Raw genomic sequence first — 27,936 nt, 5'->3', positions numbered from 1 at the left:
ATTGTGTTCAGCATTAGCCCACTTTTATTTTGAAATTTGCTGCGACTCGATGTTACCGTGATGGCTTTAAAACACACGCATCGCATTAGCTGTCTTTTCGATGTGGAGGCTGGCTTGACTGCAGTGGCTCTGCCTTCACTGGTAAAACGAATGAAGAAAGTTTGTCTCTCTGATCCTTTTTATTCACATTTACTGTGAAGCTCTTCCCCCTGCTGTAAAGAAGCCAAACTACGTTTCCCAGAAACTAATTGTTTTATTTTTTGCTTCTATAATTAAAGTAAGTCGACGTACAATAATAAGCTTACTTAAAATCACTCTAGAAGGGAAAAAAATATAAATAAAAAAAAAAAAAACACTTTCACCACACAAAACAGCCTGAATTTAATGTGAGCTTCCCTTTTTATTGTAAGTGATTTTTGCATTAGTACAGTCTTTGTTAAAGTTGTCCTCTGTAGTTGACGTAAACACACCTTTTATTGCAGGTAACATGAGTTCTTCTGCGTTTTTTTCCAAGACTTTGACCGTGAAGCGCCTACAGGAGACTGGCAGAAACAAACAGGTATGTAGACGTTTTAATAAATGTTGTATAAAGTGTATACAGAAAATTAATTGTAGTGGATTTCATCAGTCCCTATTTCAACACCTGACATTTAGAGCCTGCAGGTCATTATATTAAATCAGTGGACGCTGGGGTGACTGAGTCCTTTATACGTCTATGTCACTTATGGATTTTTAAAAAAGGACTAATTCCTACTTAATTCAAAACAATCATTTATTTAAAGGTAACACTTTATGATGTCAGTTTCAGTAAGATCCAAGATACAATTTAAACTAGCTATAAAAGGTATTTTTGTTACAAATGATAGTGAAACTAAACTCATGCAAAACAAACGTTCCAGTGAAAGACACACCCACTATGGAAAAAAGTTGAAACGTGATTTACAGTTTAATTCATCTGCACACATGAGCATGAAATGTATCTTAACGACCTGTACCGTTACACAGTTTAGTTTTATTGCCATTATACAGGATTGCACAATGAAATGCAGTTGCAACTTCTAGAAACTATAGGCTACATTTAACGTTACGTGTATAGGGCCTACATATATATCCATACGATGTTGCCTCTGGGCAACATACCCATTTGTGGCCTAGTACACTCCCACAAAACATCCTGAATTATGATGCATTATTTTAAAAACATTGTGCAGGGCCTTGAGGAAACAAATAGCAGTGTTACATTATGTAATTTCCCATTATGAATCGCTTTTCTGCTGCCTTTTTGTATGTAGGATACGCACAATATAATATTCACACGCATCCAGGCTGCGTGTGTATATGCAACACGTTGTCATCTCAATGAGTCATAACTGACGCTTTCAGACAGCGTGACAAAGGGTAAATATTTTACGCTAAAGGTACCCTTCAGCATCAGTATACGTCCCAGCAAAACAAAGGATGCTAACCCTACCTGCTAGCACATCAGCCGTGAGGCCGATATGCACAGCTGTAGAGTTGACACGCATAAAGTCTGTGACTGAGGTTTAGGTACTAACATTTCTGAGGGTTATGGTAATGGTAGGGGGCCTGTCTACACCTTTAAAGAGGTGCTAAGTAGTAAATAAAGCAAAGCATGTGCATGTGCACGCGCGTTGCTGGCCTTTGGCCTTTCATGATGCGGGTAACAGTCGTGCACGCGAATACATTTTTGATTAATACATTTTTTTATCATAAACTAATAAATCAAAAACTAAATTAAAAAAATAATTTAATTAATAAAACTATTTAATGAAAAACTAATAATTAAAAAAAGTATTAATAATAAAAAAAAGATTGGGGTTATAGTTGTCACGCTCTGCCGGTTGGCCATCCTTGGTGTTGCACTTTTGTGTTTAGTTAGTGTTATTTTGGTCTGTTGGGTTTTGGGGGTCTGTCTTGTCTTTCGTCTAGTGTTCGGTAACCCTTGTCATGTCTGTTACCCCAGTGAAGTACCGGTAACCGTAGCTTATTATTTATACGATATACTGCAACAAAAAGCTATACAAATGTGTGTGTATTGCTCTTATACAGACGAATGGTGCAGAAAACAACCTCACACATGCATTGACAATCTGCCCTTCTTTTATATCAAAGGACATTAAAGAGAAATTAAGCAGAAGCTTTTTAACAAAAATTTCGCTGATGCTCAAAAGTACGTCCTACGCGGTCTTGGGTTAGTGCCAACATGTGAATGCAGTATTCGAGACGTTGCTGCAGCTGCTCTACAGAGATGGCTGATGAACCCTTTTCTCATTGCTTCGCTTAAACGGGCAGTTAGAGTGGAGGACAGTGTGAGCACAGTAGTTAAGGAATCTCTGGACATCTGGAAGGGGGAACAACACTAAAAACAATAGTGAATGTGTCTAGTCTACTAAACCATTTCAAAAAGAGATACATCATGTATAAGATGAGAGCACTGTTGTGTGAAGCTGTTAACAATACGATATGTTACACAGATAGGACACCATGTTGTTCTAGATTTGACAAACAGACAGAATGTGTTAGATGAATGACCTCGGGATGGCGTACCATGGTGCAAATGACAGCGGATAAATATGCAGATGTGAAATCTACTCTACTCGTGTCAAGGGACCCTCCTGTTTACAGGTTAAAAGACTATGACGGCGAAATATTACAGGGAAGCTTTTATGAGCAAGAGATGCAAAAAGTTATTATAGATAAAAACAAAACATTTAAAATAGGAAAGATTTTATCTAGAAAGAAAAGACAAGTCCGGGACATGGGTCATGAGTTGTAGTTTTTGCCATTTGTTTCTGGTGTCCTTCTGTTTACCTGTTCTTCTCGTTTCCTTGTCCTTAGTGTTTATGTCTTGTCTGGTGTTCTAGCTCGTAGTCCTGTGTTGTTTTGATATTGCTTTGGTAGTCTACTTGTTATATTGTTTCTTAGTCACTGCCTTAACTCTTGTTCCTGCGTTTTAGTTCTTTGTCCTTGTTCCCAGTCCTGTACCTTAGTTCATGTTAAGTGTTCAGTCTGTTCCCCCGGTTGTCACTCTGCCTGCATGTCAGTCTCTCTATTTCCCTCTGCTCACGGTCTCTCTCTGCCTTGTTAATCTCATGTCCTTCACCTGTGTTGCTCCCGCCCTGCTCGTTAGTCCCTGTGTGTATATATGCCTGGTGTCTGTCTTGTCTTTGTATGTTGTCACCCTGAGTTGCTGTGTGTGTTTCTTGTGTAGTCAGCCTCACTCGTCGTGTCTCCCGGTTTCCCCTGCTCATTTTGGATTTCTGTTCTGTTGGATTTCTGTCTTCAGCCACTCAGTTTGTAAGTGTGCTCACCTTTTGTTTATATTAAAACCCCTTCACTGAACTGCACCTGCTAGCCTTCGTGTCCTGCGTTTGGGTCCTCCAACCTGCTTCACTACACCACTTACCGTGACAACATGGTGTTAGTCAAATGGGTCGGATAAATTTAACTCGTGGATTTTGGAAAAACAGGTCATTCAGCTACCTTAGCAGATTACAAACACACGTATAAATGGATAGAGGTTTTGTCACCCTGCACAGCAACTCATAAAAATCCATCTATACAAAAATGTCAGACAATAGCTGAACTAAACAGTTGTTTATCGGAAAATGACATGGGTCACATTGAGCTTGATTACAACAACAAGTAATTATTTTACCAACGAGAGACATAGAATTAACGTTTCAAGGAAAACTTGCACAAATGTTGGGATTTATCCCCGGAGCGGCTCTTAAAACTCACGAGGGAATTGTAACATTTAGATCTCAACCACAAACTAACAGTTTTGACACAGATGCCGTATTTGGCACCACATCCTGCTGATGTTAATGTAGGGTTGTATATAATTGTTTATACCGATATTGTTGATCAACAGTAGGGGATGGTTACGTCCCTCTTAAGAATAGTACATACATCGGGGCCTTACAACCATATGATCAAATACTTATGACAGACCACACTACCTGAGGCTCTGCAAAACACACATTGATAGTATCGAGATTTCTGTCAAGACAGATCAGAATCAACATATCCGTACGGCAAAGTGATCATAAAGCTACACTTTCGACCCGTAAAATTAGACGAGTAAACATGTACCATCCATATGCTCACAATGCGGACAAGTACGTTGCATATTATACAGCCCAAGCGGGTGGTGATTTACCAGGATACAGCGGGCTCGGTGCTCAGTATGGTTCAGGGTTAGGGGGTCTCTTTAGATTAGCATTACCATTGCTCAAGAAAGGATTTACATTTGTTGCCCCTCATTTAAAGACAGCTGCTAAACACATAGCTACAGATGTTGTTACTAACGTCATGAACAGAAGTCAAGAGGGGTCGGGTATAGCGGCCGTGGCCCCCCGACCAATAAAACGACCTCCGGGGGAAAAAAAGGAGTTCCCCACTAAAGAGGCGTAGCCGAACAACAAATAAGACCCATACTAAGACTAGAACAAACAAGGGGAAGCAAGAAGACAAAAAAAACAAGAATGTCGTTGGTACATAGCCCGTCACAAGAGTGTGTTAAGTCGGAGCTAGACCTGTTTATGTGGCCATTAACAAGTATTGAGAAATGCATCTACGTCGAATTCCCTCCTCTAGCAGCTATCAGACTCTGCACCCCTTGAATTTTTCATTCCAGCTAGTACAGGGGACTACCTGGATCTAAACAATACGTTTCTGTACACACATGTAAAACTCACCAAAGCTAATGGTGGAAACCTGGATCAAGCAGACGAAGTGGGCTTTATCAACTACCCTGGATGTACAATATTTTCATAGGTCGACATATCGTTGGGAGACCGACTCCTAACGCAATCAAACACATATCCTTAGAGGGGTATAATAGAGTGCCTTTTGAACTACGGAAAGGACGCTCTGCAGACACAGTTTGGATCCGGATTTTGCATGGATACAGCAGGTCACATGGACGACGGCATTAACGCATGGCAATGTTAAATATCCCATAGAGTGTTTAATCAAGAAATGTATTCTAGGGACAAGGGTTCGCGGGAGCGCGCAAAGCTTGCCTCTGTTTACTACTCACATTTAAATGTAACACATAATGAAATGGAATTTAACTCTGTCTTGATTTTCGGCATGGTTTTAAACTTTGTGTGCTCGCTCTCTTTTCCACAATGGTACAATGTTGCCTGAGGGTAACGTTCAGACAAACTTATTTAAAGAGTTTATTTTTTATATTTTCAAACTTAAACAATTTAAACTGGTAAAGCCATTAAACATTTTCATTTGTAATATTTTACTCAAATTTTAAAGGATAAATCTTTTTTTACTACTTTGGTACAGTCATTTAATGACAGGAAACAACCCATTGGCAAAATAATGCGTACCACATGTATAGAAAATAACGTACAAATAGTACAATAGGTAACAGTAATAAATCCTACCTTCATTCTAAAACTGTAAGGGTTTGTCGTGTGTGCAGGCAGGAACAGGTTTTAGGTCCCAAGCGCAGGACACAGAGGCAGAACAGGTACAGTTTCTGAGTACAGCAGAGTCCAGAATACAATAAAGGTAATCCAAAACAGAGGTAGTGAACAGAGCAGCATAAACAAATAATCCAGGGGAAGACGGAACAAAAGGATTATCCAGAAACAGGCAAGCAAGACACACGGCAGTGGATGCACTCACTCACTCCATCCATCCAAACATTTAAGCACTGGCTAATGAGGAGGGCGGGAGCACAAACAGGTGATACTAATAATGACAGCAGACAGACACAGGCAGGCAGGGTGATGAACTGACAGAAAAACAGACAGATACCAAACAGGCACAAACTAACAGAGCTATTAACAAAGACACAGACAAATCCCAACAGAAACATGAATACCTATAAACAGATATACAGTAAATAATTAACACCAGGCAGACAGTTTCCAAAACACAAGACAAGAATCAAACAACAGAGGATCCCAAAACACAGAACAGGCAAAAATTAATCTAAACATAACAGACTAAATAACAGATACTGAACAGACCAATAAGCAAAGCTCACAGAGACCTAAACCAGACCGATCAGACAGGCAGTGTGACAAAAACAGCTTCAACATATATCTTTTGGGTTTCAGACTGTTGGTAGAATAAAGACATCATTTAAAAATATCTATTTATTTTACTGTTATGACATTTTACCAACTAAAAAATTAGTTGATTTCTCAAGAACATAAGACAAATTAATTTATCAAGAAGAAAATGTGAGATCCCGAGAATTTAAACTCCCTGTCAGACCTTGTATAAACAAACTATTATAAAAGTCAATATATTTATGTAGGAATGTATGTACGTGTGTGAACTTGTGAAATCTGACGTCATTAAGGCAATAAATACTGGCAATCTTGTCGAGTAGCTTACCTTTCTCCCGATGAAGAAATGTATTCTCCTTTACAGTTCCTTTGTTCAACCAGAAATAGCTGTCATATCGCTCTCTCTTTAAAGCCATTGACAAAAACAACAATTCTAACGTTACCGCTGCCAGCTTATTGTGTGACTTTGGTGTTCAAGGCTTTACACTCACTACTTTACATCATGAAAAGATATAATCAAATATTTATAAAAATGTGAGGGGTGTACTCACTTTTACATCAGTCATCCCAGGCCTTTCTGTGTGGTGTTTACATGTTCTCCCCGTGTCTTTTTGGGTACTCTCTGGGTGCTCTAGCTTCCTCCCACCATCCAAAGACATGCGGACTAGGTTGATTGGTGGCTCTAAATTGTCCTTAGGTGTGAGTGTGAGTGGTTGTTTGTCTAGGTGTGGCCCTGCGATGGACTGCCGACCTGTCCAGGGTGGACCCCGCCTTTCGCCCAATGTCAGCTGGGACTGGCTCCAGCCCTTCGCGACCCTGTACGCAGGAAAAGCAGTTGATGATGGATGGATGTGTATATATACTGTATGTGTGTGAGATTTTGGCAAGGTAGTGTTCAAATCACAGATTTAAAGCATAATGAAATAATTATATTTAACTGTTTTTACAGCTGCAGTTTGAGACATCCTCATTACTATTTCTCTTCATTCATTTCTATTTTCAGAATTGCAGGATGCTTCATGTGAAGGTCAGTCAGTCCCTGAACTCTGGTACCTTCACTGTCCTGGTATTCCACACTGTTGTCCTGATTCACTCATGTAGAGGTAAATTACAAACACCACATGTTAGTCTATAGACGCTGTATTGGAAATACAGTATGTGATCTAATTGACACTGTATGGCTGTTTATAAATAAACTCTGCAGAAAATTACAAACTAAAACAATTTATTTTCAGCTCAGTCTAAGGTGATTGGTCCATCTTCGCCAACAGTGGCAATGGTCGGTGAGGACATCACTTTGCCGTGTTACCTGGACCCTGTTATGGATGCTTTTGATATGCCTCTTGTGTGGGAAAGACCTGACCTGGACCCCAGATATGTCCTCGTGTGGAGACAGGGTGTGGAGCTAGAGAGTAAAAAACATGGATCCTACAAGGGAAGAACGTCACTGTTTAGTGATGAACTGAAGAACGGGAACATTTCACTGAAACTCTCTAAAGTTAAACTCTCTGATGAGGGAAGATACAGATGCTTCGTCCCAGAACTGAGAACAGACTCTACTGTTCAGCTTGTTGTAGGTATGTCATGTGGCGTATTTTGTCTTCAGTGTGATAACTTTTTATTAAAGGCTGTACTCAGACTGCAGGCCAAAGTGACCCAAATCTGATCTTTTCCAGTTTTGGCTTTGGGCCACTTCATATACAGGTAAAATGTTTTGAAATGAGGCCTCAGTCTGGACAGTCAGAACAGAATTCATGTGACTCCGACGTCACAAGTTGCAGACCCCTGCTCTAGAGCCGCTGTTTAGCCCGTCTCTAGTGGCTCCCTAAATTTGTCAACATATTTTAATGAATAACTTCTTTTATATTTACGTTTTTCTGTTATTGTTGTAGGCCTAAAGTCATCGTAGAAGTAAAAGCATGTACATCAAATAAAAAATTTATTACACTTCATCTAAAATGTGCGTCATCAAGCTACATCCTGACGCTAAACTCAATGTCAGTGTCTTAAGTGGGTTGCCTGTTCTCCTAAGATAGCTATGGGTTTAAAATCCAAAAAAAAAAAAGATCTTAGGGGATTAATGGATAACAGATTTGTCTGCTTTCACCATCATTACTGCAGGCTTACCAGAATGGCCAAGGTTGCCGACCCCTGCTCTAGAGCGACTGTTGTCCCAACTCTGTGCTAGCTGGAATAAAGAGTAGGATTAATCACTCCATACAATGTCATAATTAAAACTACTATCTAAACTACTCATCCAGGTGGAAACAGTAGAGAGAGTTCTAGGGCTCATATGTGCTGTAAAGTGCCAGAAACTGTAATGAACGCTATGAAAAGACATTTGAGAAAACAACTGAGCATTAAGGCCTTCAGCGTGAACGTAGCTTTACACAGTGCAATACTGGGAGTTGACTGGTGCAACTTCAGCACTCAACTGTTTTAGCCCAAGAGCAGCTTGATCATAATTACAGAAGAAGCTACGAGCATTATGTACTTGTTTTCTGGCTGATCCCGGTTTCAATCAATGATTCATTCAGCGGTTCACTTTTATCACAAATGTGAGTCAATTTTAGCTCCAAATACTCTGAGGGTGTTCATAGTCCTGTATTTGTTTTTATTTGTTTATTTTTTTGGCACAGTGGCTTTGAGCTAAATGCTAATGTCAGCATGCAAAGATGCTCAGAATGAAGCGAGATCTGCCAAAGGACTGCAGTGGAAAAATCACTGAACACAGTACAGCCGATGGAAATGTCATTAGTTTTGCAGGTATCTGGCAAATTAAAATTTTGACATTAGAAGAAAGGGGATCACCAGAATTAATACAATTCACCCTTAACGTGACCTTGATCGTCTGAACCACATTTCATACATTCCATCCAGTATAGACATTTCAGTCTGGACCAAGTGGTACCCATTGGCAGACCAACATCGTCATCTAGTGATGAAATGTGGCTCTTTAAAAGGAGGCAGGTCTTATGGCTCCGTTCCTTTCAGAGAGCTGACTCCGCATTTAGTACAACTTCTTCTTCACTCTGCTGGTCGCTGCCTAAGTCATATTCTTATTTGTTGCAAGAAAGAAATCTGTGTTTTCCACATATAGACTTTATTTGGGCAGGCCACCCAGCTATTTTAACAGCTGCCCAGGTATATTTGGCAACCCATTTTAACATTTTGCAGAGAAACCTAGAGAGATCTTATTTATTATGTTACAAGACGCGGACATGTGGATATTTCACAAGCACGAACGAGGTAAAGCAACAGTGAACTCACCAGTACAGATGTCATTTGGTACCACGTTGGTTTAGATCGTCCTATTCACTTAAAAGAGCCTCGTTGGGACTCACTTGTCCCTATGCCATTCCTTAAACTATGCACCTAATGTGGCTAAAAGATTGACATCAGACAGGTGTCACATTATAGTAGCATTAGATATGCCAGTCCTGAATGGAGCTTTTTGTAATGTATCCTTTGCATACGTTACTTCAGTGGGTAGTAAGCTAGTTAGACAAGCATGCTAATGTTATCAGGTTACCTCAGAGCAGATAAACACACAGTTTAACTTCTAGAAACTATTTAACTCCGTCATCTTTAGGTGCCGTCTCCTCACCTGGTATCCAAAAGTCCAAAAACAGCAGCAGTGTGGTGTTTCAGTGTGAGTCTGCAGGCTGGTATCCAGAGCCTGAGGTGTTTTGGCTGGACGGTGAGGGAAACCTCCTCTCTGCTGGACCTACAGAGACAGTCAGAGGTCCTGATGACCTCTATACTGTCAGCAGCAGAGTGACTGTGGAGAAGAGGCACAACAACAGCTTCACCTGTAGAGTCCAACAGAAGGACATCAACCAGACCAGAGAGACTCGCATCCAGGTTCCAGGTTAGAAAATAAATTAAAATGATCAAACATTCACTTTCTATGCTTTTAAGACTGTGAATGGGGTACCTGTGGCTCAGCAGGTAGAGTAGTTGTCCACTAACTAGAAGGTTGGAGGTTTGATCTCTGTCTCAGACGGTTTGCCATGCTAGTATTTTATATATTAATGCATTTCTGTTCCGTGTTTTATGATTTCAGATGATTTCTTCCCAGGCTGGTCTGATTCTAGCTCCAGTTCATCTGCTCCTACAATCATGGGTTTGGTTGTTGGCATCATGTTGATTCTTGCAGTGGTCTTTGTTGTCGTGTGGTTATGGAGACAAAATAAAATCAGTAATTCAGAAACCTTTTTAAATAGAAAACTGTCTATTCATCCTTTATGTAAATACATTTTAGTCTTACTTTATTAACATCAATGAGTACATAGTTTTGAAACATCAGTTCACTCAGTTCACTTTTTGTGAGAATTTGTGGTTCTCGTTTAAAAAAAGTTTGAAATGACCTTATGATACTAGTTGGTTGTTTTTTTTTTTTTTAGAATTTGGATGTGACAAAATCTGTTCTTCACATCTCTGCTTTGCTTTTGCAGCTCTTTCCTCATTAGCATCAGACATTTTTAGAAAAGCAACACAGGATCAGAGCACAGAGAAATGTCATGTAAACACTGTTAATTGTTTCTGCACACAGGAAACAAGAAGCACCACGAGGATGAACAAAAACAGAAAGGGAGAGAGATGAATAGCAACTCTATAGGAAATAATGCAGAACAGGAGTCACTGATGGAAAGAGAAACTGACAGAGAACAACTAGCAGAAGAAATGGAGACTATTAACAATGAGGAGGCGAAACCTGTAGGTGAAAACACAGAGCAGCTGATGGAAGGACAGGCAGTGAAAAATCTGCAGACAGAAGAGGAAGAGCAGAAAATAAAGTCTACAGGTGAGAAAACACAAGCTCAGGAAGAAACAAATGGTGAACAGCTGATGGCAGAAAGAGAGACACTGACTGAAATGGACAAAGAGAAGGAACAACTTATGAGAAAGGAACAGGAATATTTCAAAAGAAGATGTTCTTGGATTGAAGGGAAGAAGAAATTGAAGGAGAAGCAGATTAAGGAACTAAATGTGCAGCTGGAAGAGGTAGAGAGACAGACAGAGGAGACTGAGAGGAAGCTGCGGTCACTGAACAGGGAGGAAGACAAGAAAGAAGAAGCAGAGAAAGATGAAAGATGAAGCTGTCAGACTTCTTTTAGACACCAAGAATGATCTGGAGAAGAAGAAGGCAGAACTTCAGAAACGGCTGCAAAAGTTGGAGGCACATCTGGAGGGACTGAATAAGAAGGAGAGCATCATGACGCAGAGGAAAACTAAAGAAGCAAACGAAAAGGAAGAAGTTATTAAAACATTAAAGGAGATGGAGAAACCAAAGAATGAAAAACTGCAAGACAATTCAGCCAGTTCACTTAGAAAGAAGACAGATGAACACACAAATATCAGACAAGAGACCCAAGAACAAGCAGAGAGACAACAGGAAGAAAAACTATGAGAGGTCAGGAAGAAATCAGACAACAGACCTCGACCCAGAGTCCAGAAACAGCGGAGAATCGGAGCGATCCTGTGGATTCTTTGAATGATGAAGGGAAGTGTATAAAATTCAGCTGAAGATGCAGGTAAAGTGAACTTGAGTTTTCATCAGCTCTTCACAGCGTGGTTATTGTCGGCTGATAAAACTATACTGACATCATGGAGTTTGACTGAAGCGCTGATGTAAAAACGAGTCAAGCTGATTGGACAAGTAGTCCAGTGATCTGATCTCAGGTCTGCAGATGAAGTGTTTTTTGTTTTTTTTACTTGCCACCGGAGTTTTTAGTCACCAAAACAGGAAAGTTGGATTTTGATGTTCATGTTGTCTTTGGATTATTCTGGATTTGATGTGATCGTCTTTGAGTTTGCTTAAAGTCATGTTATGTGTTTTAGTAAAGGGAGGAACATTATGGAAGTGTGTGCTGACTGGCCTGATGTATGTGTCTGAAAAAGATTGTATTTGTAAAGTTTTATATTATTTCTATGAATTGAAAGTTGGATGTGTATGTATTTGGAGTATTCTGGATTTGATGTGATCGTCTTTGAGTTTTGTTGCTTAAACCATCTTGCCTCTTGTTAACATCTGTTACTGTCATGTTAATGTATGTTTTAGTAAAGGGAGGAACATCAGAGCGCTGGAAACATGCTGCATTTAAATTTATTTTTAAATACACTGTTAAATTTTATATTTATTGCTATGGATTTCTCTCTTTTTTATTATTTACTCAGTTTTAAAAATTCTGAAAGCATCTACATCTTATGCTTCACCTTTTTTTTTTTTTTTTTTTTTCTTACACAATATCCACATTCACATTTTGATATCCAGTTTTAAACTTAAATTTACTCACATACTGACTGCATCTTGCAGGGTTAGGTAAATTATTTTGCCTAAATTAGTCTTAAACATCAAACGGTATATTTTTTACTTTTGAAAATAACACTCAAAGATGAAAAAACATTTTAAAGGATCATTTATTGAGAGTTAAAGACTAATCTGCTTCAACAGGACTGTGTGTGTGATGTTCAAATTTCACTGACGCCCCAAATAAGATACACTCCACCACCGGTTTTAAAAGCTTCTTATATATGTACGAATAATATTCTGCTAAGTAAGTAACTATAAATGTGAGATAAATATATTTGAATAGGAGTAAAATGGAAATACTCAAGTACCTCAAAACTAAACTTATAAGTTCACTTGAGTACATACACTTAGTTACAGTCATGGAAAAATACATTTTAAAGCATCTTAAGGCTGAAAATGCATCTTAAAAGGATGGAAATCTGAGACAGTATGTTTACGCTGCACTAGGGGAAACACTGGGTCACTCCTCAAGTGACTACATGTTTAATACTGTTTAAGTCCCCTTTTGCTGCCAAAACAGTCCTGACCCACTGCCATCAGGGAATCATGAAAGGGAGTACATGGTCCTCAATCATGTTTACGTAGTCGGTAAAGTAACATCCACATGAATGGCAGGACCAAAGGTCTCCCAGCAGAACATTGCCCAAAGCATCACACTTGCCTTCTTCCCATAGTGCATCCTGGAGCCACGTGTTCCTGAGGTAAGCCCAGTGATGTTTTAGTTTCTTTCATTCAAAACAAGATTTGATGTTTTGTGTTGATGTTGTTCTACAGTTCTTCTATCACGGCAGCTCAGAGCAACATGAGGAGACTTTATGACGATAACTGGAAATAAAAACTAAACCCTCTATTTTTTTTTTTTTAAGAACACACTGCTGCTAATCTCCCATGATTGAAATGACACATTTCAGTCTCTATTTGGCAGCAGGAACTGTCCTAAACCTCATTAGGAAACCACCCCTCTTGTTTTCCTGCACTGTCAGTGATTTTAATCCTGTCTGGTAACTGTTTGTGAGTCATGTGTCACCATCTACCGCTTCCTTCAAGAAAAAAGAATTATAGACACACTGTAGGCTACATAATAATTGTCACACTTATTTATAGCCTTACTTTCTGCAGCTTCTTATTCTATTGTGATTAAGCGATGGTATTGTTCACATTTCAATTCATTGAACATTATTTCTCGTATTGTTCTGATGATGTTGCTTGATTAAAATCCCTCTTTCACATAAACTGCATGAACGTGAACTGCATACTATAAGTTAGTATTATCCAGCTGTGAATAAATGTAGATTCACATTGCAGATATTGAAGGCTGGTTTTGGTTTAGTCAAAACAAAACTCCTTTAGGTTCATCTTTCCTCTACTAGAGGAGACATTAGGATCACAAATCATTGCAGAAAACGTCGAGTTGACTAAAAAACATAAACGTAAAAGTTAAAAACGTGTGAAGCCTGTACTTCCTGCCTCACCACACCCTGGAGGTGAAGCAATCAAGGAGAAACAGAAAGTAAATTAGTTGCCAGCGTGTCAGATGTGTGTTTTAAAATGATCCGTATTTCATCTTATATTCTGTCATGAAGAGTTAAATTATCTCCATAATGAAGTTGTTTCTCGTTTTCATGACCTCTCTCTCTCTGGTGGACGCTGCAGGTAAGTTTTTGTTACATTAATAACAGGGTTTATTTCTCCAGGTAGGTTATTCTCACATCAGGTAAACGGTATGGGCTTACAGTGTTTGTTCATTAAAAAGGCAGGCCCCCCTGTTAAAAAAACATTCACTCATCTGGTCTTTCTCATTAATAAACCAGATTCGGTGCACATCTAATACATGAATTCAAATTAAGGTTGCACTCCAGCTACTGAGATCCAAGTGCATCTAGAAAGGGTCCCATTTTCTTGACAGAGAAAAACAACTTTAATCGAAAAATCGTTTTATTCATGTGTGTGTTTTTATTAATTAATTTTTTAAACATCGTTCAGACTCCTTTGAATTGTTTATTGGATTGCTGAATCCGAGTTATCATATAGTTATGTAACATCATAGCCTTTCACATACACGTCTTGCAAAAGTCAAAAATCTCAAACAGTTCCTCTTCACAAAGTGACATAACTTTGCTTTTAAATGCCACACTATATCCTGTGAATATATTTCCTGGTCCGCTGTCCCGCCTGCGGCTCTTTAGATAAACAAGCTGGTGGACTTCAGACACCGACTCTCACTGATTATCTTGACTTTCCGCCCCAGCAACCCGGATAAGCAGCTGGGATGAAGGACAAAATGTATTTCCTCAGTATTAACACATATGATTAAATGAACTCCTCCATTACAGTCTAAATAATTAAAAATGATTATATGCATTAAATTAGTAGTGATAATGAAATCAAACCAAATACTAAGTAATATATGGTCTCCTTTCTGAGAACACTTCTTCCTTTTTCCAAAATTTAGACAATATTTCTCCAGGGAGTGCAGTTATAGACAGTGGCAGCCCTGTGATAATGTGGGACTTAGTAACAGTAACTGTGGGGGGCGTGGCTTAGCGAAGGGTCAGTTAGGAACAGCTGTTGCTCAGCCTCCTAGTTTTAATTAACTTCAGGAACAATTTGCTTAATGATGTTGCAACATGAAGTCTAAATGCGATGTTTGTTTCCACAGGAGAGTCTGCTGTGATTGGCTCACATGAACCAGTTAAAGTAGTCGTTGGTGAAGATGTCATTCTGCCATGTCACCTGGAGCCCCCATTTGACATGACGACTCTAACGGTGGAGTGGAAATACCATGAAGGCATTGTGCACCTCTATAGACATAGGACGGACTATCTAGCTGATCAGGAGAAAAATTTTAAAGGTAGAACATCTCTCTTCCGTGATGAAATGTCCAGAGGAAACATTTCACTAAAACTGACCAACGTCACTGAACAGGATGAAGGAAATTACACCTGCTTTGTTCCCAAACTGGGAAGTCAGCTCAGAGAAGGCTACGTTATGCTCATTGTTGGTGAGTACAGCTAAAGCTGATACACATTCAAATGAAATAAAAGAAAATATAAAATATTTGTAACATGTTAAAACTATTTTAGCACTTAAACACAATGAACACAATTAAAATTTAACAACATTTTTCAACAGAGAAAAAGCCAGAACGCGATGAAGGAAGTCTGACTAATGATGGCAGTAAGTAAATATCTTGACTTCTATGTAGGACTGACCCCGAATAGTCGAAGATTCGACGGGATTCGACTGTCAATCTCACAGTCTAAGCTTCGCAGTGAAACAGGGATCATGCCATTTTGGCGATATGGGGGTGTTCAACATCAAAGTGCTTGAATAAATCCAAAATTGTAATCCTAACCCTCATCAGTGCATATGTGTAGGCGTAGTGTGTGTGTAGTGGCAGAAGAGACGGAGCCCCAGCTTCACTGGTGTTGTGCCGAGTTGTCCGCACCTCACGGGACTTGACGCTGGAAGATACAGATGCTCATTTCACATTGATAAACTGCAGTAAAGTTGAAGGCTGAAATAAGCTGCTGCCTGTCCCACAAAAATAAGTAAATAATAAAGATAGTTAAATAAAGTGTGGAGAGATAAATCAATCCATAAATTTAATTGAAAATTAAAATTAAAGAAAAGAAAACATTACACATTTATAACGTGTTAACGTGTTTTTATCACCGTTGATTAACCGCACAAAGAGTATTTTAGCTTTTTTAAACAGCAGCTTGAAATAGACCCACAAGGAACTGTCCGCAACCTGCGTGCAGTTGTCGGCAGCACGGCATGCACGCTAAACTCTACACAAGACCGGTGAATAGCAGGTGAGAGAGGGAGAAAAGGTTCAACAATAAGCCCCAGTTTAGGTGGACATTTACATTGTGAGTTGAATGAATAGAGACTGTAGCTCTGCAGCTTCTCAAGATAATCTTTCATTCCTATAAAAAACTTTTTTTAGTAAAGTAGTTAGGTGTCCTTCACCTTCTGCTGGGGTGTTGAGGACAGTTTTTACGTTTATCGGTGTGTCACAGATGATAATGAGTTCATTATGTGTTATACTGGAGTCACATTTAAGGATTGAACTCAGTTTAAGACTGAGCTCTAGCTGTCCTTACAGTCACTAGTTCATATTTTATAATAACGTCAAACGACAATTTGACACTGGGAAAGGTGTCTCTGTTAGTGATGAACCTTTAAATACTTAACTGATGAATAAACCTGCAGCTCCCCTTGGCTCTACTGGGTTTTAGCTCATTGTTCATCAGTCTGTCTGCACATTTACTGGCTTACTCTTACCTCTCTCATAGCTTAGTTTTCCCCAGGAGGTGGTGGAGACCAAAAATGGAACTAAAAGAGAGTTAATATTTGACTTTCATTTGTAAGGTGACACAAACACGACTCCACATGAAATATAATTTTGATCTGTAAATGCTGGATGTGTAAATAATAGGGGTGAGACGATTCACTTAACCCACGAGACGAGACGAGATTTTAAAACCATTTTGAAGAAATCTTTAATGCTGAATTACTTTTTAAATAAATTTACATTTATCTATATTTCCTGCATTCTGATGAATTTTTCTGCACCAGTTTTTGGTGATCTTTAAAATTTATTTATATAAAGAGAAACACAAAATTCAGGTAGCAGGTGATGATTCAAAATCTGTAGCCTAACTGTAACAGAATTCAAGTCAGTGCAACTCTCACTCATTCTGTGCTGCTTTCAGATCTGTTTCTGCTGTAGATCAACTTATTTAATATCCTTGCTGAGTCATGATTTAGTCTTCCCTCGTCTTTGTGTCTTTGTTTGCGGAAGTAACCTCTTTAAATGTGATTGTGGTACCTTTTCACCTTAAGGATAAATTATATCATGTCAATCAAGACATGTCCAGAGAAAAGGTAGAATATTACCACACTGACATCATCATTTGATAAGAAGTCTACCTGCCCTTCACTCTGCTGTGCATTACGTTATTAATCCGCTGGTAGTAACGTTATCCTCTTCAGACCTTCTGACCAACACAGTTTGGGACAGTATGTGAAACCGAAAGTAACTGAAACACTTTTGATCAGGCAGAAATCTCACTGCAGATCCACAAACGTTAACTTCAGCGGCTCTGAAACTCACAGTCCCAAACAGAGCTAAGTTGTGCTTCAGTGTTTAGATGTTTATGTTGCAAAACTCTACCAGCTACGTTACCACTTGTCACACCTGGACTCAAAGCTCCAACGGGTCCAACTGATTACAATCACAGCATATGCCGGAGTCGATTCACTCCTTGAGTCTATCTTATGAGTTATACATCTGTATTTCAGTGCTTGAGAAAATTAATGTGTGGCTTGACAGCGTGTGAAGTCTCGCTTTTTACACACTTCAATGTGAGGTCGTCACGCCCCTAGTAAATAACTGTTTGCCAAAGTTCAACATGTCAAATTCAATTTGTCAGTGTTGTGTTCAGAACTCAGTTATCAGAGTTTTGAATTGTTACTCAAATACATTTTTATGTGTATTTTGAAACTGTGAAGCACTTTGCAACTCAAATTAACCAATTTTGGTTCAGTATTTTTCTGAGCTGATTGTTCTTATATGTCAGGATGCATTTCTAAACAGTAAAACTGTTGTGCAATGAAACAGATTAACAAACAGTTCTGGCAGGATGGTCGCCGGTCTGTGCAAGTCTGCTTTGTGACCATGAAACAGGAGCAGCAGGTGTTGATGTTATTTTGAAAGCCCACAGTGAAAAACAAGTCTTAACTGAACATCTTTCCTCTTTTCTTTCAGGTACTGACACTGGCACTGCTGGCATTAGTAATATTACTGTTGCTGCCGTTGTTTTTGTTGCCACTGTCGTTGTTGTTGTTGTTGTGTCTGTATTACTGAAGAAAAGTAAGTAGCACATTTCTCCTCTCTTCATTTTCCCTATTTAAAAGTAAAGGTTCACATTTTAAAGTCTGTCTTAAAACAATAGTCAGCTGCCCACATGTGAAGTGTAACAGGTTCTGTAAGCCTTAACGCTGGAATATACAGATGCTCACTTGAAGGCTGAAATAAGCTGCTGCCTGTCCCACAAAAACAAATAAATAATAAAGGTAGTTAAATAAAGTGCGGAGAGATGAATCAATCCATAAATAGAACTGAAAATTAAAATTAAATAAAAGAAAACATTACTAATTTATTACGTGTTAAAAATATTTTAGCACCTAAACACAATGGACACAATAACAATTTAACAACATTTTTCAACAGAGAAAAAGACAGAACGCAATGAAGGAAGTCTGACTGATGGTGACGGTAAGTAAATATCTTGACTTCTGTTTACTTACCTGATAATCAAATCTGCAGCTCCCCTCAGCTTTATGAAGCTTTATAATGAGTTTCAGCTTCTTTATCAAAAGTTTATCTAAAGCTCATATGAAGCTTCAGCGGTCTGTGTAAAACAATTGGGCATCTCCTAAATGTTGTCTTTTTAGTATAACATTTATTTCTTCTTTGTGTTCATATCACATTATATTTATTTACAAGGGGAATGATTATATTTACAAAACCTGATGCAATATTCATATATTGTTCACACATATGTAAATAAAACTTACGATCTTTAATTCAATTCAATTCAATTTTATTTAGATAGCGCCAAATCACAACAACAGTTATCTTACAGCGCTTTTCATAAAAGAGCAGGTCTAGACCGTACTCTGTGATGTTATTTACAGAAGCCCAACAATTCCCACCAAGAGCAGCACTAGGCGACAGAGGCAAGGAAAAACTTCCTTTAAGAGGCAGAAACCTCGAGCAGAACCATGGCTCAGGGTGGGCGGCCATCTGCCTCGACCGGTTGCCTTCCATCAGTGGGAAAGACTTACTTAGATACTTAGTCATAGTTTATTTAACTATTGAGTTTCTGATAAGTATATCAGTTATTTCTAAATTAAACACATTTTAAAAGAAGAGTAAAATATATTTGCAATTTAGACATAAGAAACAGGTATCTTCTGTAGCTCTGATCAGGGGTGTTGTAGTGAGGTGGTTGTGGTGGTGGGGGACTGACTATCCGGGGCCCCAATTAGGTAGGGCCCTCGAAAAGCCTGTAATCAAAAGTTTGCTTTTGTTTGCAATGTTTTATTTCTAAGCAAGTAGTATCATAACTACAATAAAATTGGCTGAATAAATTGGTTGAGAGACCAGATTGAAGACACTCAGCGAGGAATATCTAGCTTGACTCATATTTATATTTTAGGCTAGAACATAAATTATTATCAGCAACATAAATTAATCAGCATTATAGCTACAATGTCATATAACATTATATCTATCATCATTACCCAGCAATGGATGACCTTTTCACTGGAGCAGCAGCCGATCCCTCTTCAACTCCTACTGAGGACGTGAGACAAGGTGAGCTCACACAGTGAGAGACCTCTCTCTAAGTGATCATTAGTAGCAGTTTCAACTAAAATGAGCTTAACAATAATATCAAGGAACCTTTATTATTATATGTTGTTAGGATAAAATCAGGATAAGAGGCTGATATCACTCCTGTATGTTTCAGATTATTTTTTACTTTTTAAAGGTGGTATGAACAGTTGATAGTGACTACCCTAATCACCTGTACAGTTGTTAGCCCAAGTATTTGTAAACATTTTTCAAAAGATGCGTGAAAGCAGGGCCAGCCCTGACAACATTGGAACCCTAGGAGAGATTTCAAATTGGCGTCTTCATTTAATTTCCTGCATTCTGGTGAAATGATTGCACCAATTTATGGTGGAAAGATCTTAATTTATGTAAAGGGAAACACAAAAATCAGATGCAGGTGGCAATTTAATAAAATCCCTGCTGAGTCCAAGTATATCCAGCTGCAGCCCGCAGACCTGACAAGATGTGACGGAAGTTGAACTTCCAAATATGGTTTGTCCCAGAGGACACCGCACACAAAACGCGCCCCCTGATTTTGCACCCTAGGCGATCGCCTAAGTCGCTTATGCTTTACAACAGATTTTTTATTTGGGTTGTTAATTCATCAGAATTTAAAAGATTTTCATAGGCATTAAAAATGATCTAGTTAAAAAGTAATTATTTAGAATAAAATAATTATCTGTACAGATATAACTAAATTTAGGTCATAAATGTTTCTAGGAAAGTTCATAATGTATAAAGAATATAATTAAACTCTTGACTAAACTTCTGACTGCTCTGTGCTGACCTGATGTAACCTTACTAACTGTGAATGTGCTGTTGTGACCCTGCTGTTTAAAAAAAAGGATAAATCTGCATGACTGCTTCCATCTAGTCTTTCTGCGGTACCAATCAGAAGCTTGTCTTACGTTTCTCATTATCCGGCTGTCTGTTTGATGTCAGGTTGATCTGGGACAAACTACTTTACATGTAGTTTCTCATTGTCATTTACAAAAAGTTTCATTACTCCAATGTTGATTTCTCTGCTGGGTTGATTAAATAATCACACTTTTCAAATCTTGCTGCAGGAGATTGTGTTGAAGGCTAGTCTTTAATCATAACTGCAACAGAGCTTAACTTATATAAATGTATATAAAGATGTGTTGACCAGAGTGGACAAAGATCAGAAAATGCTCATGAGCCTTGGAAAGCACTGACTAATAACTTGTTGTTTGTTATATTTACATGTGCAGGACAAAAAGAGAGACGACGCAATTTGCAACGAAGACGGCCTTCAGGAAGGTTTTCCTATGGCAGAAAACGAAACTAGTACCTGGTGATAACTCCTGGTTCTTTGACCTACCTACCAAACAAAAAATACGCTTTTAGTCCATCCAAATATTCAAATAATTAAAAGTAAAACATCCTGGTTCATAAAAAAAATACTCCGTGCATACCTCGGGTCTCATGGTGACCCAGGACTTAATTAATTAATTAATTAATTAGCTTAATTCAAATAAGCACCTGACCTCCTGGTATAACCCAAAATATTTGTCTTTTAACAAATTATTGTTCTGGTGCGAACAAAAATTGTCATACATGTGATGGCAGACTTTGGTCACAAGGTGGCAGCATTGAGTAGTGTGAAAACTCCCCTATTTACTGGGAGAAATGCCCAAATACGAAATAATTGCTGCAAAATATGTCTCCTCATGCCATGAATTGAGGACAACAACATCATTTGATATTTTAGTAATTGTTCTATTTTTACATTTGACACTGACTTCTTTTTTCTTTTTATTATTTTTTTATCAATTAATTAAATTAATTAATTTTTTTTGTCTTTTAATATATACACACACTTACCGTTTTATTTATTTATTTAATTTTTTAATTTTTTAATTTTATATAACACATACACAAACAAACAAACACACGCTTACTATTTTATTTATTTATTTTATTTTTAATATATTTTTTAACACATACACACACGCTTACTGTTTTATTTATTTATTTTATTTTTAATATATTTTTTAACACATACACACACGCTTACTGTTTTGTTTATTTATTTTATTTTTAATGTTTAATATTTCTTTTTTAAACACAAACACACATACACTTTGATTACTTTACACTTTAATTGTTTAATGAAATGTATGGGGCTGATTATTCTTATGTTGTGTATATATGATGCTTTGGCAATGTTGTTATTACGTTCATGCCAATAAAGCTAATTTGAATGGAACTGAATTGAATTGAGTAGCATTGTTGTTGTTCCGCCAAGTGCATCATGGTCTTTCTTCCTGTAACGTGCGATGGACGTACAAGGGATTGATGCGGAGTCTTCGTTGTGTAGGACAGTAGGTAAATGCATGCATATCTTGTAAAATATTCATGTACAAGTGTATAAAATGGAATCACCAGTCAATATTTTAACAAGATGGTTTGATTTAGGCACTACTGGAATTGTGTGCTGGGATTTTGGGCGCCAATCGTCGACCATTGTGTACTAAATTTCATGGTAATGCTAGCATGCATTGAGTCATACCCTGATATTGTATTTTGTTACTCGAAAACTGTTACAGGTTTTACATAAAGTGTAACTCTGTTTGAAGGTAATTGAAGTTGAAAGTACGTTGAGTTGTGCGATCTCAGGGAAGTTCCACGTGGGTTTGGTGGAACTTGGTGAAGTGTACATCTATTACACTGATGTTGATGTAAGTGGGTTTATGGTTGTTAACATGATTTATTGGATGTTTTCTGTCGATAGTCGTAGCCCACTGCCGTTTTATTGTATTTTGTTTTATTTTGCCTCTTCCGTCTCTAACATTTTTGGGTGTTAGAGACTGATACAAAATTCAACAGACTCAGTAGCATACCACTCTGTAAATTTACCGGTACATATGGTCAGGAATAAACCTGGAGCTACAAGAACCCCTGAAGTAATTGTGTCCTGTGTGGCATCTAATTCCACGGGCTACATATGTGAATAATGGTTTTGTAATATTAGACATTAACATTTACAATAACATTAACATTAGAGCCTGTAGCGCATAAAATAAATTTAATTAGATCTGAACTGTGAGTTTTGTGATCAGTTGTACCACAAGTGAATTAACATTGATAACTATGAGCACATTTTGCAGGAATACATAAACCAGAAAGGGGGAAATTCCACACAGCCTTTCTAGTTGTTTTTACTCTCAGTATCTGACAGTGTTGTCCAGCTCTGCTCTGATAGGTCAGTTTCAGAGCAGATTTACTCCATGAAGACCACAACAACCTGAGAGATATTTATATTGTTGGCTCTGCTCTGTGATGGTGACAATGCCTGTTATCACTGAATGCAACATTTCCTCCGTTATTAAAATTATTTTTGGTTTAACATAATAAAACATGTGAAGATTTGTGTACACGAGAGGACATTTGTGTTCTGCTCCATTAATGTTTATTTACCAAAAAGCCACATTTTTAATTTAGAAGTTGCTAATCAGAATCAGAAATACTTTATTGATCCCCGAGGGGAAATTCTGTAATTCTTTGAGATGTCATAATAACACAGCTCTGCTCTGCCAAACTCTGCAGACTTTGTCTTTTTAAAATAAAAATAAAAAGTTAACTTAACACAATTTTCCCATTCTGGAGATTACCCAATATCAACTGTGCCCAATTCAGGTGCAGGAAAGTTTAACAATTAAAACTGACAAATTGAAAATAGTGAGAATTTGAGCTTAAAATGAAAAGGAATTTGATTTCATTGCAGGTCTTCTAGCTATAAAAGTATCCATATCTCAAGTGAAACATCATCATCATCATCAGTCTGACTGCTTAATTCAGATTAAAGTAGTAATAATTTACCGATAACCTGTATGTCAACAGTTATATTGACAGAGTGAGCAGTATAAATGAACAGTTTGTGTTACATATAATTGAAAAAGGTTTTCTTTCAATCAATCTTAAATGAGTTAAATACAAGTCTCTGTTAATCCCTCACATGTATTTCCCTTATTTGCTATTAAGGGTGGGGGTAAAAAATCAATACAGCATAGTATCGCAATATTTTCTGTGGCAATACTGTATCGACACACAAAAGCCAAGTACCGATCTTTTATGAGAATTTAACTTTTTGGTAGTAAAATATTTAAATCTTTTGCTTTTTCAGATCACTTAAAAAACTCAACGGCACCATCTAGTGGACTGAAAAAGTGACATAAACAAACAGAAATGTATCTGAGATAAAACAGTTGTTGACAAAGGTTTCCTTTGGGGACACATTTTGAAGTTTGAAGGAAGGATAATAAATTGCAAATTTTTGCATTGTGTTTACAATCGCAATACAATCGATATCAGTTTCGCAATAATATCGTACTGTGCTGCCGGGCCTCTGGTGATTCCCACCCTTATTTGCTTTAGCGTTAGGGTTAGGCCTCTGAGCTGCTGTAACACTCAGTTGCTGAGAGATCAGCCTGTGGTAGATTGTCAAGGAGCACCCAGCTGTATGAACATCTTAGCAGAGTGACTTTCTGACTTAATTCAGATACCATCCCAGTTAGCCTATTTATAACAAGTTGGCCATCTCATTTATATACCGCTGGTTGTTGTAGTTAGTTTTTTACATTTTGATTATGATCATTTGTTTTTCAGTCTCTTGGATAGGAAAAGATGGATCCCCAAGAAATGTTCCACATTAATGCTCACCATTTTATAACTTTGGTAAACTTCATGCAGCACCGGCAGCAGGTTGAAGTTGTCATACCTTGTGAACTTTCTACATCTACTGGACACAAACGTTCATTCCACACGGTGAACCTGATTGACTTTGGTGACCCAAACACTTTTATCTAGCGCCACCATGAGGTTAACATTTGGGGTTTTGACTAAATATCTTCACCACTAATGGATGGATTGCCATTAAAATTGATACACACACATTTCCTTGTTAATATTAATATTAGTAACACTTTTGATCCAGTGACTTTCCATCTAATTCTTTGGTTTATGACTAAATATCTGCAAAACTGAAATTCCCCTAATTATTACTTAACACAGTTGAGTGTTAAGTAATAATTAACTAATGTTAGTCATGCTAACATGCTAATTATTGTCATCACCCTTCATTGAGCTGTTATTACGGCTGTAGACTGTTACTCATTTTCTGTGAGGAGAAAATGTGTTGACCAGTTATCAAGTCATAAATAATAATGCTGCAACATTGATCTGTGGTGCATATTTTTTCGATCAATGGTTGATGACTCATAAAATTTATTTTCTCTCAACTTTGTTGTTAAAATCTAAATGTGTTTTGTTGTCTTAATGTGTTGTGTTGTGATGAATTTGAATGTGTTTTCTTAAGTTGTAGTTCGTTGGCCTCTCAGGGCCCCCGTAAAAATGGCCAGAAATCTGGTTTAGATCCGCCCTGTAGAACTGCGCTTCTTTACTGAAACATCATTAAAAATAACTATTAAAAGTATTTATTTAATTTCTAGTTGCTACATACAAACATTGTCACATATGAATAAGAAATGCAAACAATGTAATGTATAGAACATAAAGTTTATTGTCAATTTGACATCAGTCATTGTTTGGTATTTTTAAACATGAAACTCCTCAAACCAGAAAGCTTTTCCAGTGGTTCAGTGCGAGCTAAGTATTATATCAACTTCTGAAGCATTGTGTTCTACTACAAGATAAGAAAATACAACATTGGTCAGTGAGGACATCACTTTGCCATGTTACCTGGACCCATGGGCGCCATATAGGGGGGGAAAAGTTAGGAAAATTCCAAGGGCCTCTGACTGACAGGGGCCCCCCAAAATAATTATAAACTAATATTAAATTATATTACATTAGATAAACCATCATCATTGAGTATAAATATATTTCAAATATAATAAAAAAATAAATTATGTTTTTACTTGTTTTTGGCATATATATATATATATATGCATGGTCCTGCCTCAGCACACTCATCAGTGACAGTGTTTAGCTGCAGTCAGTAGATGAGACAGTCTACAGTCACAATGTTGCCTTGTAAACCAAACTCAACAAAAAGGTAAGAGAGAAAAGAGACAGGACAGGATGTCAATCTGTAACCCAGTTTTTCACCAAGAAAGGTGGGCAGCCTTTAGTCTGTGAGTGGTGTTGACCTGTTGGCTTAATGTCCACAGTGAAATAAGCTAGCTAGCTACAGACTAGTGTTAGCCTACATTTCATCAACATTTAATCAGTACAGGGAAACATTTAGCAAGATATTCATATTAACTTGTTGTCCCTGCCCCTTTTAGCACCAGTTGAGTCAGCAGCAGCCCAGTCTCCCCATAACTGTTGTCTCCCTGTCCCGGTGAAGAAGGTGAGCAACACTGTGTTACTGAGTTAGCATCACTCCAGGGACTCTGTGGGGATTCCTCTCTCTTGCTCTTTTTACCATAACACAAAAAGACAATAAAATATTTCTTAATGACAGAAATTCAAACACAAATTATATTCATGACATCTATAGATACAGACTTTATTATTCCCATCATGAAGGGCAATTTATTTGAGATGCAAATAGTGAACTGACACTGATTGAACTGAACTGACGCAAGCCTTTAATTAGAGTTATGTAAAGCTTTTGATGAGTGACAACAGCTGCCCAGAGGGGGGACAATACCTTTTTTTTTGTCATGGGGCCCAAAATTCCTGGCGGCCCCCTGAAATCACTAAATGTATTTATTCACCGAGGCAGTAATTCACAAGTGTGTTTAACATATTTATAGGTTGCTCTATTTATAGGTTGCTCTAGCCAAAGAAATGAACTTATCCTGGCCACTAAAATAATCCTGGCAACCATACCAAGCTAATGGGCCTGGTATTAGTAGTAGTAGTAGTAGCAATAGTGTGTGTGTGTGTGTGTGTGTGTGTGTGTGTATATATATATATATATTACCACAAATCACTTGTCACACCGTGATTACACTCTGATGGTAATGGTGATGTAGTTATGTTGTTGTTAAGGATTTGTAGAGGATTAATTCCTTAGTGTTTCATATGAACACAAAGAGTAAAGTTACTTCCCAAAGTCTCTCTTTCAGTGTGGGGCGAAGTGTTGTAAATGTATGTGCACACAGGCTACGAGCCTCACAAACCTCTGTTAGGTATAGGCTGCAACATATCCCACATAGCCATATTTACATTGTTATCATACACCTTAGAAGTCCAAACTCCTGGGCAGCGCTGTCCATGGTGCTGATTGAGCGTTTAGACAGGGGCGTAAGAGCGACTATGAACCTGGAGGGGACCTGCATTTTTTGGGGAGAAATAAAGCACTTAAACGATCATTTCTAATGACTTTTGGAAACAGAATGTACTTATTAGTGTGTTTGAAAGAGGGTATTTGCAGTGACAGAAGACAGTATAGACAGGGGAGTGTGGTAATTTTGAAGACTGAGATTATCAAGACCCGGACTCCTGTTCCGACCAACACCCGCTCCGTTGGTGGCCCCGCTGACTCCTGTTCCCTCGTCGGTGGTCCGACCAACACCCGCTCCGTTGGTGGCACAGCCGACCCCTGTTCCTCGTGCTCCGTCGGTGGTCCGATCGACTCCTGTTCCCTCGTCGGTGGTCAGACCGACTCCAGCTCCTCGTGTCGGCCTCCTGCTCGGCCCCCAGTGGATTTGCTGCCAACCCCTTGAACTCTGTTTCCCCCTTGATCTCATTTTGGTTAATGAAGCAAAATGCAGATAACAGTCTAGATAAGTAATGAAGGTATGAATGGAAAATTTAACGAGTAGTAGATTTCTGGCTCAAAGAAAATAGACTAAAGAGTATAGCAGGCTACAGTTAAAAAAAGGAACGAGAAAAGTAGCTAAACTTTTTTTTATTTTACTCATTTGCGTTACTTGTAACAACTTATAGGCTACTATCCACCCCTGCTCCTCACTGCGGTCTGCAGGTATAAGTAACAACAGCACAACAGAAACGTCTGTAATATTGAGGCACTTTGCTGCACCTGACTCAAACTTACTTTTATTTGCTCCCTCAAATTTTCAGCACCACATTCGCGTTGGGTGGCCTGTTTTTTTTTTCCACATTTCAGACTTTTTAATGTTAAGATGAAACCATCTTAATGTCTCGTTGCTGCTGTTTACATTCAACCCCGACGCAAATTCAAAAAATGCACAGCG

General features: G+C 38.1%; 2 protein-coding genes across 12 annotated transcripts in view; one reads left to right on the top strand and one right to left on the bottom strand.

Annotated features, from left to right (window-relative positions):
* The window catches only part of LOC123980337 (broad substrate specificity ATP-binding cassette transporter ABCG2-like), a 44,432-nt gene extending 38,774 nt beyond the window's left edge, over positions 1–5,658 (bottom strand). For 5 of the 7 annotated variants that reach the window (XR_006827473.1, XR_006827474.1, XM_046064669.1 and 2 more), the window contains exon 1: positions 5,427–5,658. The gene's annotated coding sequence lies outside the window, so the exon portion shown is untranslated. Of the gene's footprint in view, positions 1–470; positions 543–5,426 lie in introns of all 7 variants that reach the window. The other 2 variants (XM_046064670.1, XM_046064673.1) reach the window with 1 other exon arrangement.
* LOC123980343 (butyrophilin subfamily 3 member A2-like) lies at positions 444–12,140 on the top strand. 5 transcript variants are annotated; one of them, XM_046064683.1, is made up of 6 exons: positions 444–559; positions 7,066–7,165; positions 7,298–7,639; positions 9,655–9,933; positions 10,129–10,188; positions 10,618–12,140. In XM_046064683.1, exons 1-6 carry the CDS (start codon positions 488–490, stop codon positions 11,160–11,162), a joined length of 1,398 nt encoding a protein of 465 aa, XP_045920639.1. In that variant the 5' UTR covers positions 444–487; the 3' UTR covers positions 11,163–12,140. The 5 variants fall into 5 exon arrangements, with proteins under 5 accessions (XP_045920639.1, XP_045920637.1, XP_045920641.1 ...); XM_046064681.1 differs by having other exon boundaries at positions 10,129–10,263; XM_046064685.1 differs by lacking the exon at positions 444–559 and adding an exon at positions 3,215–3,318 and having other exon boundaries at positions 10,129–10,263.
* Positions 12,141–27,936: the final 15,796 nt, after the last annotated feature.

The sequence above is a fragment of the Micropterus dolomieu genome, linkage group LG12, assembly GCF_021292245.1.
Source record: "Micropterus dolomieu isolate WLL.071019.BEF.003 ecotype Adirondacks linkage group LG12, ASM2129224v1, whole genome shotgun sequence".
Lineage (NCBI taxonomy): Eukaryota > Metazoa > Chordata > Actinopteri > Centrarchiformes > Centrarchidae > Micropterus > Micropterus dolomieu.
The sequence above is the reverse complement of the archived record's forward strand: the minus strand, read 5'-3'. Positions and strand labels throughout refer to the sequence as shown.